Genomic DNA, 16614 nt, shown 5'->3' with positions numbered 1-16614 from the left:
GTGACTACTCTCAGCACAAGGGCCAACTGACCTCTTGCACAAGTTGCAGGCTGAAGGCTTCCTCCACTGCTTGCTGTTTCATGTCCACGAAGCAGCAATGGCAGCAAAGAAAAGGCCAGCCTTGTTTTGCAGTCTTTTATAAGCCTTGAGCTATCACAAGACCTTCATTCATACATTTCAGTTCCATCTCTAATATATTTATTTTTGTAAAGTTATGTAAATTTATTAAAATTTTAAATATAAATTAATTGTTTCTCCCTGGCCCCAACAACACAGGGTCAGAGAGAGGATGTGGCCCTTCTGCCAAGATGTTTTGACACACCCCCTCCGGTATATACTGTAGTGCTCCCCTGTCCGAATTGCAAGCTGCAGTTTCTACAGAATTCCCCATTCCAAATATGTACAATTACACTTGCATTATCACCTCACATTTAATATACTGTTTTATTTGTAACATTTTATTGTGCCCTTCGTTCAAGAACTTCAGGGCAAGACATGGATTCTAGCCTTGCCCTCTCCCCTTCTGACCCTACACAACCACCCTGCAATGCAGGTTAGCCAAGAGACTGGCTCAATATAACTCATTGAACTTCATGAGCTAGCAGGAATTTGTATCTGGATCTTCCTGGTTCAGTGCCAACACTCTGTCCACAATGTCACACTGGTGGAGGCCAATTTGTGAAGCACACAGGTCCCAGGGTTACAAAGTCTGATTTGGGGGGAGAGAAATTAGCAAGACGCCTGTGGTAAATGGGCGCCTAAGTGCAATGGCACAGGCTTTGATCCCAATTCAGTTGTAGAAACAGACAAATCACTGTGACAACTTATGTAGGCCATGCCATCAGATCTCATGAAAAACTGTCTCCATGGAGCAGGAACATGTGGGGGGGGGTGAGGATGCAGGTGAGGCAGAGCCTCCCCACCAGAGTCCTTTGAAAAGTGGGACTGCTGCCATGTGAGGTGTGCAAGCACAGCACATGGGCTGTGAGTGCTTGCACACCTCACACAGCAGCAGTGCCACTTGTTGAAGGACTCTGGCAGGGAGGCTCTGCCTCACCTGCATCCACACCCACCGCACATATGCATGGGTTGAATGCTTGCACTCCTCACATGGCAGCAGTGCCACTTGTTGAAGGCCTCTGGCAGGGAGGCTCTGCCTCACCTGCATCCCCACCCACTGCACATGCGTGTGGGTTGAGTGCTTGCACACCTCACACAGTGGCGGCACCGCTTTTCAAAGGACTCTGGTGGGGAGGCTCTGCCTCACCTGCTTCCGCACCCACCACATGCCCCTCTTCCATGGAGTCAGACTTCTGCCTCTGCCTCTCCTGCACCCCCACCACCACAGGTCCGTGCTCCACTGTAATAGCATCTGGCATTCCTTGATGCGTGGACAGCAACTGAGAAAGACACCATTCATCCCATTCTACGCACCCTAAGTTCTCAGGGTAGCCTGCATCCCTAACCAGTCAAGGTTTCAAAGGGGCACCAAGTGGTGCCACATTAAGGGCATCACGCCCTGCAAGGGCAGCCTGGCTCAAAGGTGAGAGATGCTCTGTGGCTCCCTCATGCCCTTCCCTTGCAAAATCACGTGGGCGCACTCAGTCCGGCAGCCTCCTCCGTTCTGACCCGGACCCACTGGGTGCAGCCAGCCCCCCAGCTCCCTTCACACTGGCAAACCCCCAGGGAGGGGGCAGGCAAGAACGCCTCGGTGGCACCAGTTCCACCTGTGTGGGGTCCCTGCTGTGGCCGGCGACACACAGAGCCACCCCAAGCCCCTCCACGCGAGTCACTCCACACGCCCCCACCTGCGCTTCCTGAGCTGCGCCGAGCAGGCGCCCTCGACGCCCGCCTGCCTCTGCGCCCAGCGCCGGCTGGGAATCCCCGGGCTCTCCGCGCTCCATGCCAGGCGCGCTTCCCTCCCGGCGACCTACCCAGGCTGCTGTTGCTGCAACACGCTCGCTGCTGCGGCCGCCCCCGCTCTGCCAGCGGCGCGCGCCTCCCGGGTCGACCTTCCACCGCCCAGCAGCACGTTCCATTCGCCCCGCCAGTCGGGGAGAGCAGCGCGCGCCCACCTCCCGCCGCTCCTAGGGACGCCGGCGCTCCGCTCTGCCCTCCGGCTACCCCCCCACGCGCGCTCCACGGCCGGGGGAGGAAGGAAGGGCGGGCAGGAGAAAACCAGGAAGTGAGCAGTGCCAGTGTTGGGCACGCCTTCGTCCTCCGCTTCCCCAGAACCGGAACGCCTCCCTTCCTCCCTGGGAGGGGCGGAGCGTCTCCAAGGAGGTGTCCCTGTGGCTCCTGCGGCAGCTGCAGTGGTGCTGGGAGCCTGCTAGAGGCCCCTTTCACGGACCTTGAGCCCTAGCTGTGTATGTCTACTCAGGAGTACATTCCATTATAGTCAATGGAGCTTGCTCCCAGGTAACTGTGAATAGCATTGCAGCCTGAGAGCCCAAGGCCATGCATGTCTACTCAGAAGGAAGTCCCATTATAGTCAACAGAGCTTACTCCCAGGTAAGTGTAGATAGGATTGCAGCCTCAGCCGTCCTGGAATTGCCTCAGGCTTGCAATCCTATCCACATTTACCTGGGAGTAAACCCTATTGACTCTAATGGGACTTACTTCTGAGTAGATGTGCATAGATTGGGCTCTCATAGCCCAAGCCTATGTCTATCTACTTGTATTCAATGGGGCTTGCTCCAAGGAAAATATGAATAGCACACACTTCTAATGGGGCTTACTCTCAAAAAAGTGTGTACAGGCCCAGCCTATTTATACACAAATAGAAGGAATGAGAAGGAATGTGCTGATCCCTGGAGAAGGGGAAAAATGCATCCCTTTAAAATCAGTTTAAAAAACTGAACAGTCCTTTAACAATAGCCTCCTTAATGAGAGAGAGATGGCAGCTGGATGACAATCCATCAATCCTTCTCTCTCCAGGCGACCCCTCCCTTCTCCCTGAGCAGTGAAAGAAAGGTTATCTCTTTGCATTGAAGGGAGGCACTGAGTGAAGCGCCTTTGTAAGCGCTTGCAGTAGGACTGATTGATGGATTGTCTTAATGACTCTTATCTTACATCGCAAAGGTCAGCAAGGTTGTTTTTAAATCACCTGAGCAAAGAAACTTTGTTTTCTAAATTGATTTGCTATTGGTTCATTTTTTGCCATCCATGCAAATATGCTTGGAATGGAACCCACGGGAATAATGAGGCTCAACCTGTATTGCAGCCTTAGTCCCATCATAGAGGAGAAGCTGGCTTTGAATGGGCCTGAGTCACCTGCCCCTCTGCTCCTAATCCTTTTCACAGCCCAATCCTGTGCATGTCTACTCAGAAGTAAGGCTCATTATAGTCATTAGGCCTTTACTCCCATGTAACTGGTGAGGTAGGTGGGATTGAGAGAGAGTGACTGATTCAAGTTCACCCAGGAAGCTCTGTGGTTGAGCTGGGATCTGAACCGGGATCGTTCAGGTCTCAATCCTACTCCCTAGTTGCTGGTAAATATGGCATATCGCTGTAAAGGCACTAACTTGCTCACAACAGGATCTGAGATGTTTAGGTTTTGCATTCAACCTATTAACTGTGCTAATATGGAGTGATTTCTTAATCCTATGCGTGTCTACTGAGACGTAAGTACCATTATAACCAATGGGGCTTAGTCCCAGGGAAGTGTAGCTAGGATTGCAGCCAAAGGGCCCAGTCCTATCCAACTTTCCAACACTGGTGCAGCTGTGCCAATGCAGCATGTGCTGTATTCTGCTGTGGGGGTGCAATCATGGAGTGCTCCTCAAGATAAGGAAATGTTTGTTCCCTTACTTCTATGCAGCTGCAATGCAGCCCCGGTGTTGGAAAGTTGGGTAGGTTTGGGCCCTAAGTCTCATTGTGTGCAGTGGGGTTTACCCCCAGGAAAGTGTGTGTATAGCAGTGGTTCTCAAACTTTGAGCACCAGAACCCACTTTTTAGAATGAAAATCTGTCGGGACCCACCAGAAGTGGTCATGACCAGAAGTGACATCATCAAGCAGAAAATTTTTGACAATCCTAGGGTGCAATCCTACCCACACTTACCCAGGAACAAGTACCTTTGTTCAAAGCCTGTTAAAAGTTCAGATCTGTAACATTTCCCCAAATGCAATTGCATACCATGGTGGCATCAAGTCTATGATATTAAAAATAAAATATTGAAATGAATGGGGACCCACCTGAAAATGGCTCATGACCCACCTAGTGGGTCCTGACCCACAGTTTGAGGAAACAGTAGTGTATAGGATTGCAGCCTGAGGATTTACTGCTGAGTATGCATGCACAAGATAAGAGCTGTTAGGCAAGAATCCTATGCATTTACTTGGCAGAGCCAATCTACGATCTTATCCCACACTTTCCTGGGAGTAAGCCCCATTGATTGCAATGGGATTTACTTCTGAGTAGACAGGCTAGGCTTGGGCAGAAGCCCAACAGGACCTAAATAAAGCCTATGCGAGTCTACTCAGAAGTAAGACCCATTGGGTTCAACGGGGCTTAGTCCCAGGAAAGTGTGTTGGAAGACCGCAGCTCTGAAGGGACCCAACTGACATGCGGCACCGCAGTAGGGCAGAGCACCAGTGCCAGCAGGAGGCAGCATAAGCGCCGTGCTGCTCCCTGGCTGCCTTCCCTCCCCCTTCACTAGCAATGCGGGTGATTCCCCAGCCAGGCAGCCAGCCGAACGTTCTATCTGTGACGTCAGAGCAGAACGCGAGTCACCCGATGCAAAGGCGCAAGGACGCCTCGCCTACGCACAGGGGGGGGGGAAGGAAGCCCGTGACGTTATTAGAAGGCGCCGCAAGAACAGGTGTGTCGGCACCGCGCGAAAGGAAGGTCATACTTTTCGGGCGCCTTTTACTGACGCCAGCTGAGCGTTTATGGCTTCTGTGGTGCTGAGCGAGGCGGAGAAAGTGTACCTCGTGCACGGTGTGCAGGTAGGCGGGCGCGGGCGGCTCAGGTCTTGTTTCTTGAGGTTTCCTGCTTGCTGACCCTGCAGGCGCATCCCTGGGCTTAGCAGAAGACGGGTTCGCTACAGCCCAGTCCCAGCCACACTTTCTTGGGAGGAAGCCCCACTGACTACAGTGGGACTTGCTTCTGAGTAGGCATGCCTAGGACTGGGCTCTCAGGCTGCACTCCTAGCCACACTTTCCTGGGAGGAAGCCCTATTGATTACAATGAGACTTGCTTCTGAGTAGGCATGCCTAGGACTGGGCTCCCAGGCTGTACTCCTAGTCACACTTTCCTGGGAGGAAGCCCCATTGACTACAGTGGGACTTGCTTCTGAGTAGGCATGCCTAGGACTGGGCTCTCAGGCTGCACTCCTAGCCACACTTTCCTCGGAGGAAGCTCCATTGACTACAGTGGGACTTACTTCTGAGTAGACATTCATAGACTTGGGCTGTTAGTCAGGAATGTGTGGGAGAACGAATGACCAAGGCTGGACCAGTTTGCAAGAGGAAGCTGAAACACATTTAAGGAAAGAAAACCAATGTTATTATGTCCCCCAAAAACCTGAGCAGAAGACAAGGGCCCTTGGATGCAACAGAATTTGGAGAAGAACAGAGAGTTCTCCCAAAGCTGTAATCTGAAAACTTGCCCAAGGAGAGGCTCAGAACTCCCTTATCAGCTGATTCTTTTGAGAGAGAGAGAGAGAGAGAGTGAGTGTGTGTGTGTGTGTGTGTTTGGTACTAAGAGCATGCTGTAATCAGTAAAGGGTTCTTTGATTGGACTTCACTGCCTGGCGCTCTGTCTACCCGAGAAAGGAGAAACATTCAGTTACAGGGTTAAGTGTTGGGGACACCTGATTACATTCCTTGGTCCTTCCCTCCTTCCTGACCCTTTGGCCTGGATCTGCCTTTTTGTTTCTGACACTTGGTGTGGCCAGTAGTCTTGACTAAGGGTGAATCCTATCCAACTTTCCAGCACCAGTGCCACCACAATGCAGCCCCAAGATAAGGGAGCAAATGTTTCCATACTTTGAGGAGGCCTTTGTGACTGCCTCCCCAACACAGGAAACTACATACCCCATTGGCACAGCAGTACTGGCACTGGAAAATTGGATAGGATTGTGCCCTAAAGCTGTAATCCTACTTACATGGAAGCAGGTTCCATAGAATTCAATGAGTCTTCTGAGTAGATATGCATAGGATTGTACTGTAAGCAAATTTTCCTTGACAGTAAGTACATAAAGGTAGGTTGTGCTAACAGGCAACTTTTTTTTTCTTTGATATTCATGTCTAGTGAACCCCAAGCTCAACAGTAACAAAATATCTGGTCATTTTATCAGGATTTATTCATCTGGTTAATCAATGACATTGTCAACGAGGTTGTGGTGTTTATTGTTTCAGGAGGATCTTCGGGTTGATGGCCGCGGCTGTGAAGACTATAGATGTACTGAAGTAGAAACTGATGTGGTGTCCAATACAAGTGGGTCTGCCAGAGTAAAACTTGTAAGTACATGCATTTGCCAAAGACTGCATTGCCAAATTATGGTGCTGTGTTTGCTTCGAAGATCAATGGTTTGTCTTTATAATGTTTGAAAACCAACTGTTTGTAATCTAGAAGTCCTTGTCTTAGCCACTTGTTGAGCTGCTGTGATATCATGGATATTCACCTATAGTCTTATAGGTGAATAGGATATTTCTATAGGATACTTATAGGGTATTCATCTATAGGTCATAAGTGTGCAAATATTTAACATTCTTTTAAAGAGCCCATATGGAAGGCAATCCTACACTGGGCTCTTTAAACAATGAGGAATACAGAAGCATGCTGAGAACAGTCCCAGGATCCTTAGCAGTTCCTGCTTTGATTAAACAGCTATAGAGGAAGGTGCTAGGTAAATGAGCAGGATTTCCATGTTCCAGTTCTTGGATCACAGGGCTCTCCCCCCCCTACCTTCTCACCTTGCTCTTGACCAGATTTTTTAAACACACCACATTCTTTAAAGAGCCTTGTGGAGGAAGGTGAGAGAGCCATGCTCCAAATATCAGAAAACAGCAGTTTCACCCCTTCCTACACACAGGCTCTTTAAACAAAGCAGGAAATGCAGAAGGCACTGGAAGCAATTCCAGTGTACACTGCAGTTTTTGCTTTGATTAAAGAACCCACACAGAGGAAGAGACAGTAAGGAGGCCAGCTTCATTGGCATTGAACTGCAGGGAGATGGTGGGTGTTTATTCACCACCTTCCCCATCTGCCACCCATGTAAATGGCATCATTGGCTGGCTCTGGAGGGAAGGCAGAATTGTACCAAGTGGCCCTAATCCTCCTTTCTTTGGGTCAAACGTGGTTTTTATGAACACATGCAGGTATGCATATCAACACTTCCATGTAATCGGACACCCTGTTTACACAGGATTCCCAATTTTGTGGAAGAATCCATGCTCATGCATTAGCATGCACATAGAGACCACATTCTCACCTTTGTTGCAAGGCATGAAAGTCAGAGGGTATGGCCAGTGCTCATGCAGAAGTCAGGACCAGATGACATGATTCCATTTCCTCTACCTGCATTACTTCTACACATGATTGTGAATATGAGAAATAGGGATATTGTTGTAGGGCTCCATTAGGCCTGCAAGCAATCAGATGCGAGGACCAAAATGAAAATACAGTCCTGATCAGGGCAGAGCCAAGGTCCAGTGGAACCAGAGGCAGGCACCTAGTCACTTAGGCAAACAGTCAGGCCTCAGAGGCAGCACAGGGGTCTGACTACTCTGGCAACCAGATTCTTAGACTGAGGTTGCTTCAAGCTGCAACAATAACTGTATATGGCTGGTCAAGCTCTTATTGGCTCCCCAGGTCACTTGATCTTGATAGGCTTATGAGATACTGTATCCTCTCTGGCCATTATTTGGGTGGCGCAAGAACCAGACATGTGACTCCCTCAGCCTGAGAGCTACCCCAGTGAAACAAGGTGCTTAGACCATGCTTCCAGGTGCCCTGGTTTGATCCCTCTGGCACCCTACATTGCATTCCTGTTGTATTAAAATAAAATGCATTGTTTAGCATATACTATGTGAAATCGGGATATAGGTGGTATTTATAAATCCACAGATATACTTCTGGTATTATTGTACTGAACAACAAATACTGACAATGTAGTCTCCCAATCCATCGCGGCTAATTAATGATGTTTATCTACATAGGATCATTATATCAGTTGGTTAGCTGCTTCCGTACTTTGAAGGAATTTCAAAGGTTTCTCATGGTCTTTTCAAAGCATTTTGTTTTTAAAGGTAAAATACTTTGTAGTGTGGGCCAGATTAGTAAATGGAGTCATGTATGCTGGTGAGATCAAATGACTTGGAAAATTTCTCAGGCAGAAAATCCATGTTTTAACAGGGGCATACAGACATTCTGGTTGGAGTCAAAGCAGAAATGGGAACACCAAAGCTGGATAAACCAAATGAAGGCTACCTGGAGTTCTTCGTTGATTGGTTAGTGATGGCTACTCAGAGTGCAGCCTTGAATATGACCATATACAGTACCATCAAGTTAAAGCCATATTACTGGCATGACTGTCTACTTTCATGGTGTGTGTGTGTGTGTGTGTGTGTGTGTGTGTGTGTGTGTGTGTGAGTAAAAACAAAAACTACCATGCCAATTGCATCAAGTAAACTGAAATTCTGCTCTAAGTGTTCATTTTGCAAATTTGTCTGTATTTTTTTCTGGATCCCAATAGATCATTGTGCTTACCCACCAATCTAATTTGACAGCCTTTTCTCCTTTTCCTTCTCCATATTTTTTAGTTCATTACTTCCTTTTCATTTCTTGCAACACATTCCCTGCCTTGTGCATGTGCAGGATCATTCAGCTTTATAGAGGCCTCTGTAGGTCATTTGCTCCATCCATTGCTTGTGATGGCACATCTAGAAGGCACCAGAAGTCTTGAACCAGGGGCAGGCAGCAAGGCTTAAGCACCTTATTCTCAATGCCTCTGTAATAGCTCACAGGGAAAAGAACTGGTTGGCTTGAGCTTTGCTGGTGTATAGAGTCATTGTGATAGTTACAAGAAGGAAAATTGCAACCAGCCTAGAAAAAATCATGTAGTGCCAATATGATCCCTATTGGCCCTGTATAAGGATTCTGGGCTAGGCTCTTTAGTCTGAGCTCTTGTCCCTAGGAGGAAGTACCAATCAGAGATGTTTCCCCCATCTGCCTTGTCCAGAACCTGATCTCCAGCTTGCCTTTGACCACACCCACTGCCTCTGACCATTGGGAACCTTTCTGTGCCTTCTAAAACCTACCCTCCCAGCCTTTTTGAGTATGCTATCTAAGGACCCAGTCCTATCCAACTTTCCAGCACCAGTGCAACCTCAATGCAGCCCCAAGGTAAGGGAATAGAAGTTCCCATACCTTGAAGAGGCCTCTGTGACTGCCTCTCCATCACAGGAAGCAGTGCATACCCCATTGGCACCGCAGCACCCGCACTGAAAAATAGGATAGGACCCTAACCCTGCTGGGTCCTGACAGCTTCCTGTTTTAGCTTTAGTAAGTAAAATCACCATTGCCACCCCTTCCAGAATAATTGGACCACTGGTGTCCTGAGTGTGAGCATCATTTCAGTATTTCCAGATAATGAAACTGGAAAATATGATACAATTTGACCTGGTTATTAGGATATGGTTAATGTATTTGCAAGAAGTAGTGATTCCGCTTTATTCTGCATTGGTCAGACCTCGCCTAGAATACTGTGTCCAATTCTGGGCACCTCACTTTAGGAAAGATGCAGCCAAACTGGAGTGAGTTCAGGGAAGAGTGACAAGTATGATTAGAAGACTGGAGAACAAGCCCTAAGAGGAAAGGCTGATGGTATGTTTAGCCTGGAGAAGAGAAGGCTGAGATGAGATATGATAGTGCCCTTCAAATACCTGAAACGCTGTCATATGGAAGAAGGAACAGATTTGTTTTCAACTGCCTCCAAGTGCAGAACTAGGTTAAATGGGTAACATCTGCAAGAGAGGAGATTCCGATTGGACATCAGGAAGAAATGCTTGCCAGTGAGGGTGGTTCAGCGGTGGAACAATTGCTGAGGCAGGTGGAGATCTTCAAGCAGCAGAAGCTCGACAGGCACCTGTTGGAGACACTCTAGGAGGATTTCCTGCTACAGGCACGGATTTGGACTAGATGACTTCGTGGGTCCCTTCCAACTCTTACATTTCTATTTTGTACCTCTTGGTTTTATTTGTTTGGAAATGGTTTTGTTCTCATTATGCTTCTCAAGACGAAGTAAGTAGGCAGCAAGAACAGTGAAAAACAATACAAAGCCAGAGGCCTAAGAATACCATTGCTTCCCATCATGATTCTTGCAGTTCCCTGCATCCGAGGCAGGTGTGGGTGGTTGCGTAGAGTTGTTGTCTGTAGTTGCTCTCCCTGTAGTCTCCTCTACCTGCTACTGCTTGCCTGGATCTTAGGAATCTCTGGAGAATTGGGAATCTCTGGCATAATCAGGCAGTTACATGGAATTGCTCCCTGTGCTCTACCTTCCAAGGGAAAATGCAGGCATGGGAAAAGATCCCCGTGTGGGACTTTGGAACCCGAAATCTGAGTCATGTGGGACTTGTGGTAGGGAATGGCTGCTTGTGCTTACTTCTTGCAGAACAAACGCTTCATGGGAGAGTGAGAAGGAGGGTTAATGCAATCCCTACATGTGGCCCAGCATACGCTGCACCTAGATGATGAGTCAAGGTGGATTAAGAGGCTTCACCAAGGTTGAGAATGGTGCAAGAGAGATTTTGATCTATGTCATGTTATTCGAGTACCGGTAGATGGTGCTAATGAACATATTTTGATAGTTGGAGTCCTTGTCTGAATGATTGAGTACATTTGTTCATTGGAGTTTTGGGTGATGTCTATTCCATATTTGAAAGCTTGCCAAATATTCACTTATTTTTAATTACAATTTGCTGTACCTAGGGAGACTATACAGAAAACTTCTACTACAGTTTTTATTCGAGGTGTTGATTGCATTTTCCCTGAGCTGACATACGAATCAAGTGAGAATTATACTCTTGTTGATGATTGCATGTTAAACGGCACTATTGTTGAATGACTAGAATCATGCTGTGGCTCTTTGCTAGGAGGGAAGTGACTTGTTCGGGTGTGAAGGGTATGATGGATGCATGCAAAGAGTCTGAAGGTTGATACTAACTCACTTACATGGTCTGAATGTAATTTAATGGCACTTGCCTGAATGTTTGGGCAGGGGCAAGTAGAATTCTGGAATTCCTGTGTCCAAGAACCTTAAGCTGGCCTTTCAGAAAATTGGCATGTAAGCCTGTCTGCTGCTGGGACATGCGAAGTTCCATAGCTGTTGGCAGAGCTGTTCATGATGCCTGGGAATGTTCATAGATTCCCAGGCTTGTTAAGAAGGATAACATAGGCTTGTTGAGAAGGCCATCTACAATATAATATTGGAAAATGGTGCCGCTTTTGAGGGGGAAGTGGCAGAACAGTTTGGATGAAAGCACAGCTTCATGCATGGTGTAGGAACAGGAGGAGCTGAGTGCTGTTGGCAGGAGGGAGAGAAGAGCAACAGGGAGATGGGCTGAGATGTGGAAAACTGAAGGGTTTCTTTGCCAGTAAGTTAGGATCAGAGAGTAGCTTCTACTGCTAGTGTCACCATCTGCCCCAACCATTTCGTTGCCCCTGGCTCCTAAGAAAATCAAGGAGAATGGGCATGTGACAGGCAGGAGAGAGTTTTAGGAGCAGTCATGTCAGCCACATCATTTCCCCCATTTCAGAGGTTGACTCAAACTTTAATAGAAGCCAAGGCAGAAGGAAACTGATGGATTCAACTGGATTCACAAATGCTCCAATCTCCAGCTGTGCCCATCCTAATAAGTCTTCCTGACTTCTGCAGGAATGGAGCCCCAGTTCTTGCCTTGATTATCACTCAACAGAGCATATTACTTTGCTTTGAAATGTGATATAATAATGAAAGTCTAAAATGCAGAAGCTCAATGGAGTAGAGCGGGACTCCAGGGGCTGCTTCCGACGGTGGGAGAGATCTTTGCATCTCATTGGGCAGCTACCACCCACCTTAAGCTGGGCAGTCCCCAGCCAGTAAGGTGCTGCCTTGCCACGGTCCGTTAACCTCACGGGGTGTGTGGGGTTTAGGGTGAAAACCGAGAAGCGGATCAACAACTCTGCACCAGGCAACAGAAAACTCCTGGCCTAAAGCTGGGCACCTGGAACGTTAGGACAATGACACCTGGCTTCTCTGACGACCTGCAAGAAATAGACAACGCACGCAAAACAGCTGTCATCGACTTGGAGCTGAGCAGACTGCAGATGGACATCATCATTCTTCAAGAGACGAGGCTGCCAGATTCCAGATCTGTCAAGGAGAGAAATTTCTCATTTTTCTGGCAGGGAAAACGAGACCAGGGAACATGGCATTGACTTTGCGGTCAGAAATACCCTGCTGAAATCCATCATCCCACCTTCTGCAGGAAGTGAAAGAATTTTGTCCTTGCAGCTCTACTCATCAGCAGGACTTGTCACTCTCATCAGTGCATATGCACTGACTCTGTCATCTTCAGCAGAAGCTAAAGACAAATTCTATGATGACCTGGCCACCACTATCAAGAAAATCCCTGAAAAAGAGCCATTGTTCATCCTTGGCGACTTCAGTGCTAGAGTTGGTGCTGATCACAGTTCGTGGCCCACTTGCTTAGGCCAGTTCAGCACTGGGAAGATGAATGAAAATGGCCAACGCCTGCTAGAGTTTTGCTGTCATCACGGTCTCTATGTCAGCAACACATTCTTCAACACAAAGCACCAACATAGAGTCCCAAGATCAAAGCACTGGCACCAGCTCGACCTGATTCTCACCAGATGCTCCAGCCTTCCCAGCATCAAGATCACACGCAGTTCTCAGGGTGCTGCCTGCGACACTGACCACTCCCTGGTGTGCAGCAGAGTGAAACTGCAAACAAAGCGACTGTATCACACGAAAAAGGAAGGAAGACCTCGCATTGACACCAGCAAGACCTGGGATCAGGGAAAAGTGGAGGGATTTGCACGAACGCTTGAGGAATCTCTTACATGCCTGGCCAATGCAGATGCATCCAACAGATGGGAACATTTCAAGAATGCCAATTACAACACTGCCTTGTCTGTATTTGGCAAGAAGACCAACAAGATGGCAGACTGGTTTGAAGCCCACTCTGAGGAGTTAACACCAGTCACTGAGGAAAAGAGGAGAGCTCTAGCAGCATACAAAGCCTGTCCCAGTGACCGCAACCTGCAGGTCCTCCGAGCTGCTCGCAGCAAAGTCCAGCAGATTGTCAAGAGATATGCTGATGACTACTGACTCCAACTCTGTTGCCATATACAGATAGCAGCTGACACAGGCAACATCAAGGGGATGTATGACGGTATCAAGCAGGCCCTAGGTCCAAAGCAGAAGAAAACTGCCCTTCCTAAGTCTGCCATTAGCGAGGTCATCCAGGACAGGGCGCAGCAGATGGAATGCTGGAAGCAGCACCACTCTGAGCTTTATTCCCAAGAAAATGCAGTAGCTGAGGAAGCACTGAACAACATCAAGTACTTGCCTGTGTTGGAGGAGCTTGACAGTGAACCAACCCTAGAAGAATTTCACGTGGCCCTGGACTCCCTCGCCTCTGGCAAGGCACCTGGGAAAGTCAGCATCCCTGCTGAGGTCCTAAAGTGCTGCAAAGAGATTATCGCCACTGAGCTGCATGAAATCCTCTGCAGAAGGTGGAGTACCACAGGACATGAGGGATGCAAACATCATCACGCTGTACAAGAACAAAGGCGACGGGTGACTGCAATAACTACCGTGGCATCTCTCTCCTTAGCGTTGTAGGAAAGCTGTTTGCCCAGGTTGCACTGAAGAGGCTCCAGGTACTTGCAGAGAGCATCTATCTAGAATCGCAGTGCGGATTCCAAGCCAACAGGTCCACCGCTGATATGGTATTCTCCCTTAGACAGCTGCAGGAGAAATGCAGACAATGACAGCCACTCTTTATAGCCTTCATAGATATCACGAAGGCTTTCGACCTGGTCAGCAGGGACGGCCTCTTCAAAATTCTCCCGAAGATCGGATGTCCACCCAGGCTCCTCAGCATCATCAGGTCCTTCCACGAGGACATGAAGGGCACTGTAGTCTTTGATTGCTCAACATCAGACACCTTTGACATCCGAAGTGAAGTGAAGCAGGGCTGTGTTCTCGCACCGACTTTGTTTGGGATTTTCTTCACTGTCCTGCTGAAGCATGCCTTTGGAACTGCAACAGAAGGCTTCTATCTCCGGACCAGATCAGACAGAAAGATCTTCAACCTCTCCAGACTGAGAGCAAAGTCCAGCTGAAATGTCTGCGTGACTTGCTCTTTGCCAATGATGCAGCTGTCACTACCCACTCTGCCAAAGATCTCCAGCAGCTCATGAACTGTTTTAGCAAGGCCTGCCAAGACTTTGGACTGACAATCAGCCTTAAGAAAACACAGGTCATTGTTCAGGATGTAGATTCACCTCCTTGCATTACAATCTCTGCGCACGAACTGGAGGTTGTCCATGTCTTTGTGTACCTTGGCTCAACTATCACCGACACTCTTTCTCTCGATACCGAGCTAAACAGATGCATCGGCAAAGCAGCTACTATGTTTTCCAGACTCGCAAAGAGAGTATGGTCCAACAAGAAGCTGACGGAACATACCAAGATCCAGGTCTATAGAGCTTGCGTCCTGAGTACACTGCTGTACTGCAGCGAGTCATGAACTCTTCGCTCACAACAGGAGAAGAAGCTGAACGCTTTCCACATGCGCTTCCTCCGATGCATCCTTGGTACCACCTGGCAGGACAAAGTTCCAAACAACACAGTCCTGGAATGTGCTGGAATCCCTAGCATGTATACACTGCTGAAACAGACGCCTGCGTTGGCTTGGTCATGTCGTGAGAATGGGCGATGGTCGGATCCCAAAGGATATCCTCTATGGAGAACTCGTGCAAGGAAAGCGCCCTACAGGTAGACCACAGCTGCGATACAAGGACATCTGCAAGAGGGATCTGAAGGCCTTAGGAGTGGACCTCAACAGGTGGGAAACCCTGGCCTCGGAGCGGCCCGCTTGGAGGCAGGCTGTGCAGCATGGCCTTTCCCAGTTTGAAGAGACTCTGCAAGAGGGATCTGAAAGCCTTAGGAATGAACCTCAACAGATGGGAAACCTTGGCCTCTGAGCGTTCTGCTTGGAGAACAGGACATCTCCATAGGTGTCTGAAAGCAACCAGAAGTCATTTACACACACCCACAGGTAAACCGGAAGTGACTTCTTGACTGCTTTTGGAGGCCTGGTGCAGCCTCCAGTTGTGTCCAGAAGGTTCCCATTTGGAGCCAACTGGGTGCAAGGAAGGGTGGAAGGATCCACAGGGCATCAGGACCCACTGGACATCAGGTTGCAACCCATGAAGTGGGCCGTGACCCAAAGTTTAAGAAACCCTGGTCTACATTGTTTGGAAACACTGTCTGATCAATCAGGAAGTATTGTGTGTGAGATCTCAGTATCTCAGGAAGTCTTGTGATTCAGACCTATTGACTTCTTGATCCTCCCTGTTTTTCCATGCTTTATATGGGCCAGTTAAAGACTTTAGGGCTCAGCTGGCTGATAACTGTATGCCAGTTATTATGCCTTCCTGTTGCAGCAGTTTCCCTGCTATTAAGAATGCCTTTCTTACATATGCAGTATTTGCATCTTGGGGTAAACTGAGGCAAATTTGGCTGTTCTATGTGTGCTTTAAACTGGTTGTGTGGCTGAATTAAAGCTCCTGAAGAGGCAACTGCAATGATGCAGTCTCCTTCCCCTGCCTCCCCCCTTGAATTTTGACAGTCTGATGGTATAAGCACAGTTGCTTTCCAGCATAAGCTAGTAGCATAAAGTATGTGTTCTTGCTGTGCATTTTGAACCTCTGGTCTCCCAACATTTTATTTTGCAGGTTTTTTTTTCCCTTTGTACTGGCGATTAGTGTGGCAGAACAGAGGGTGCAAGCAACAGAGATGCTATCTTTGATTGGATCCCCCTGTTACTGGAAATGCACCACAAACCAAGAGCCTTCTCCTTTACTAGAAAGTGAGCACTGCAGGCTGTGAAGTGTGGTTAGCGCATTAGAAGGACATTAGCACATTATAAGGACATTACAATGGGGGGGGAAGTTCACATGATCATCTTGTTGCAGTCACTGTGAGTTTGTTTCCCCCTCTCCCCCTCCCCACGGAGGTATAGCAAAGAGGTTTTGTGCACACTTGCTTGGCAGAGAGCCTCTACTGAAATATTTTTAGTGGGACTGCAGCCATTGTGTCAGTAGGATTGCAGCTAACTAATCAGGAGGATAAATCAATCAAAAGCTTTTTAATCTACTAAAAAGGTATCCTCAGTGAGTCAGGCAGTGGATTAAAAATATCTGTTTTCAATAAAAAAAAAAATCTCCACTAAAACCATGCGCATCATTGATTGTCTTAAGTAGGCTGTTTCAACTTTTTTTTACAAAGTGCCATCAGAGGCAGCTGCCATGAGGAGCGTGCAGCCTGCTGTACCGTTGGTCCTCAAGAAAAGAAGAGGCTTCTTCAGTTGCTGCTGTC

The 16614-nt window shown here is 48.1% G+C and overlaps 2 protein-coding genes across 5 annotated transcripts in view; one reads left to right on the top strand and one right to left on the bottom strand.

Moving 5' to 3' along the window:
- ZDHHC3 (zinc finger DHHC-type palmitoyltransferase 3) overlaps window positions 1-2161 on the bottom strand; it is a 46288-nt gene extending 44127 nt beyond the window's left edge. For 2 of the 3 annotated variants that reach the window (XM_066627939.1, XM_066627941.1), the window contains exon 1: window positions 1935-2161. The gene's annotated coding sequence lies outside the window, so the exon portion shown is untranslated. Of the gene's footprint in view, window positions 1-1808; window positions 1845-1934 lie in introns of those variants that run through there. The other variant, XM_066627940.1, reaches the window with a different exon arrangement.
- Window positions 2162-4766: 2605 nt separating this feature from the next.
- Window positions 4767-16614, top strand: part of EXOSC7 (exosome component 7) — a 41192-nt gene continuing 29344 nt past the window's right edge. Inside the window, exons 1-3 of one of the 2 annotated variants that reach the window (XM_066628365.1) lie at window positions 4767-4948; window positions 6362-6463; window positions 8361-8455. In XM_066628365.1, coding sequence (XP_066484462.1) covers window positions 4892-4948; window positions 6362-6463; window positions 8361-8455 — 254 coding nt within the window. In that variant the 5' untranslated portion in view covers window positions 4767-4891. The remainder of the gene's footprint in view (window positions 4949-6361; window positions 6464-8360; window positions 8456-16614) is intronic. The other variant, XM_066628366.1, reaches the window with a different exon arrangement.

The sequence above is a fragment of the Tiliqua scincoides genome, chromosome 5 (genome assembly GCF_035046505.1).
Source record: "Tiliqua scincoides isolate rTilSci1 chromosome 5, rTilSci1.hap2, whole genome shotgun sequence".
Classification (NCBI taxonomy): Eukaryota; Metazoa; Chordata; class Lepidosauria; order Squamata; family Scincidae; genus Tiliqua; species Tiliqua scincoides.
The sequence above is the reverse complement of the archived record's forward strand: the minus strand, read 5'-3'. Positions and strand labels throughout refer to the sequence as shown.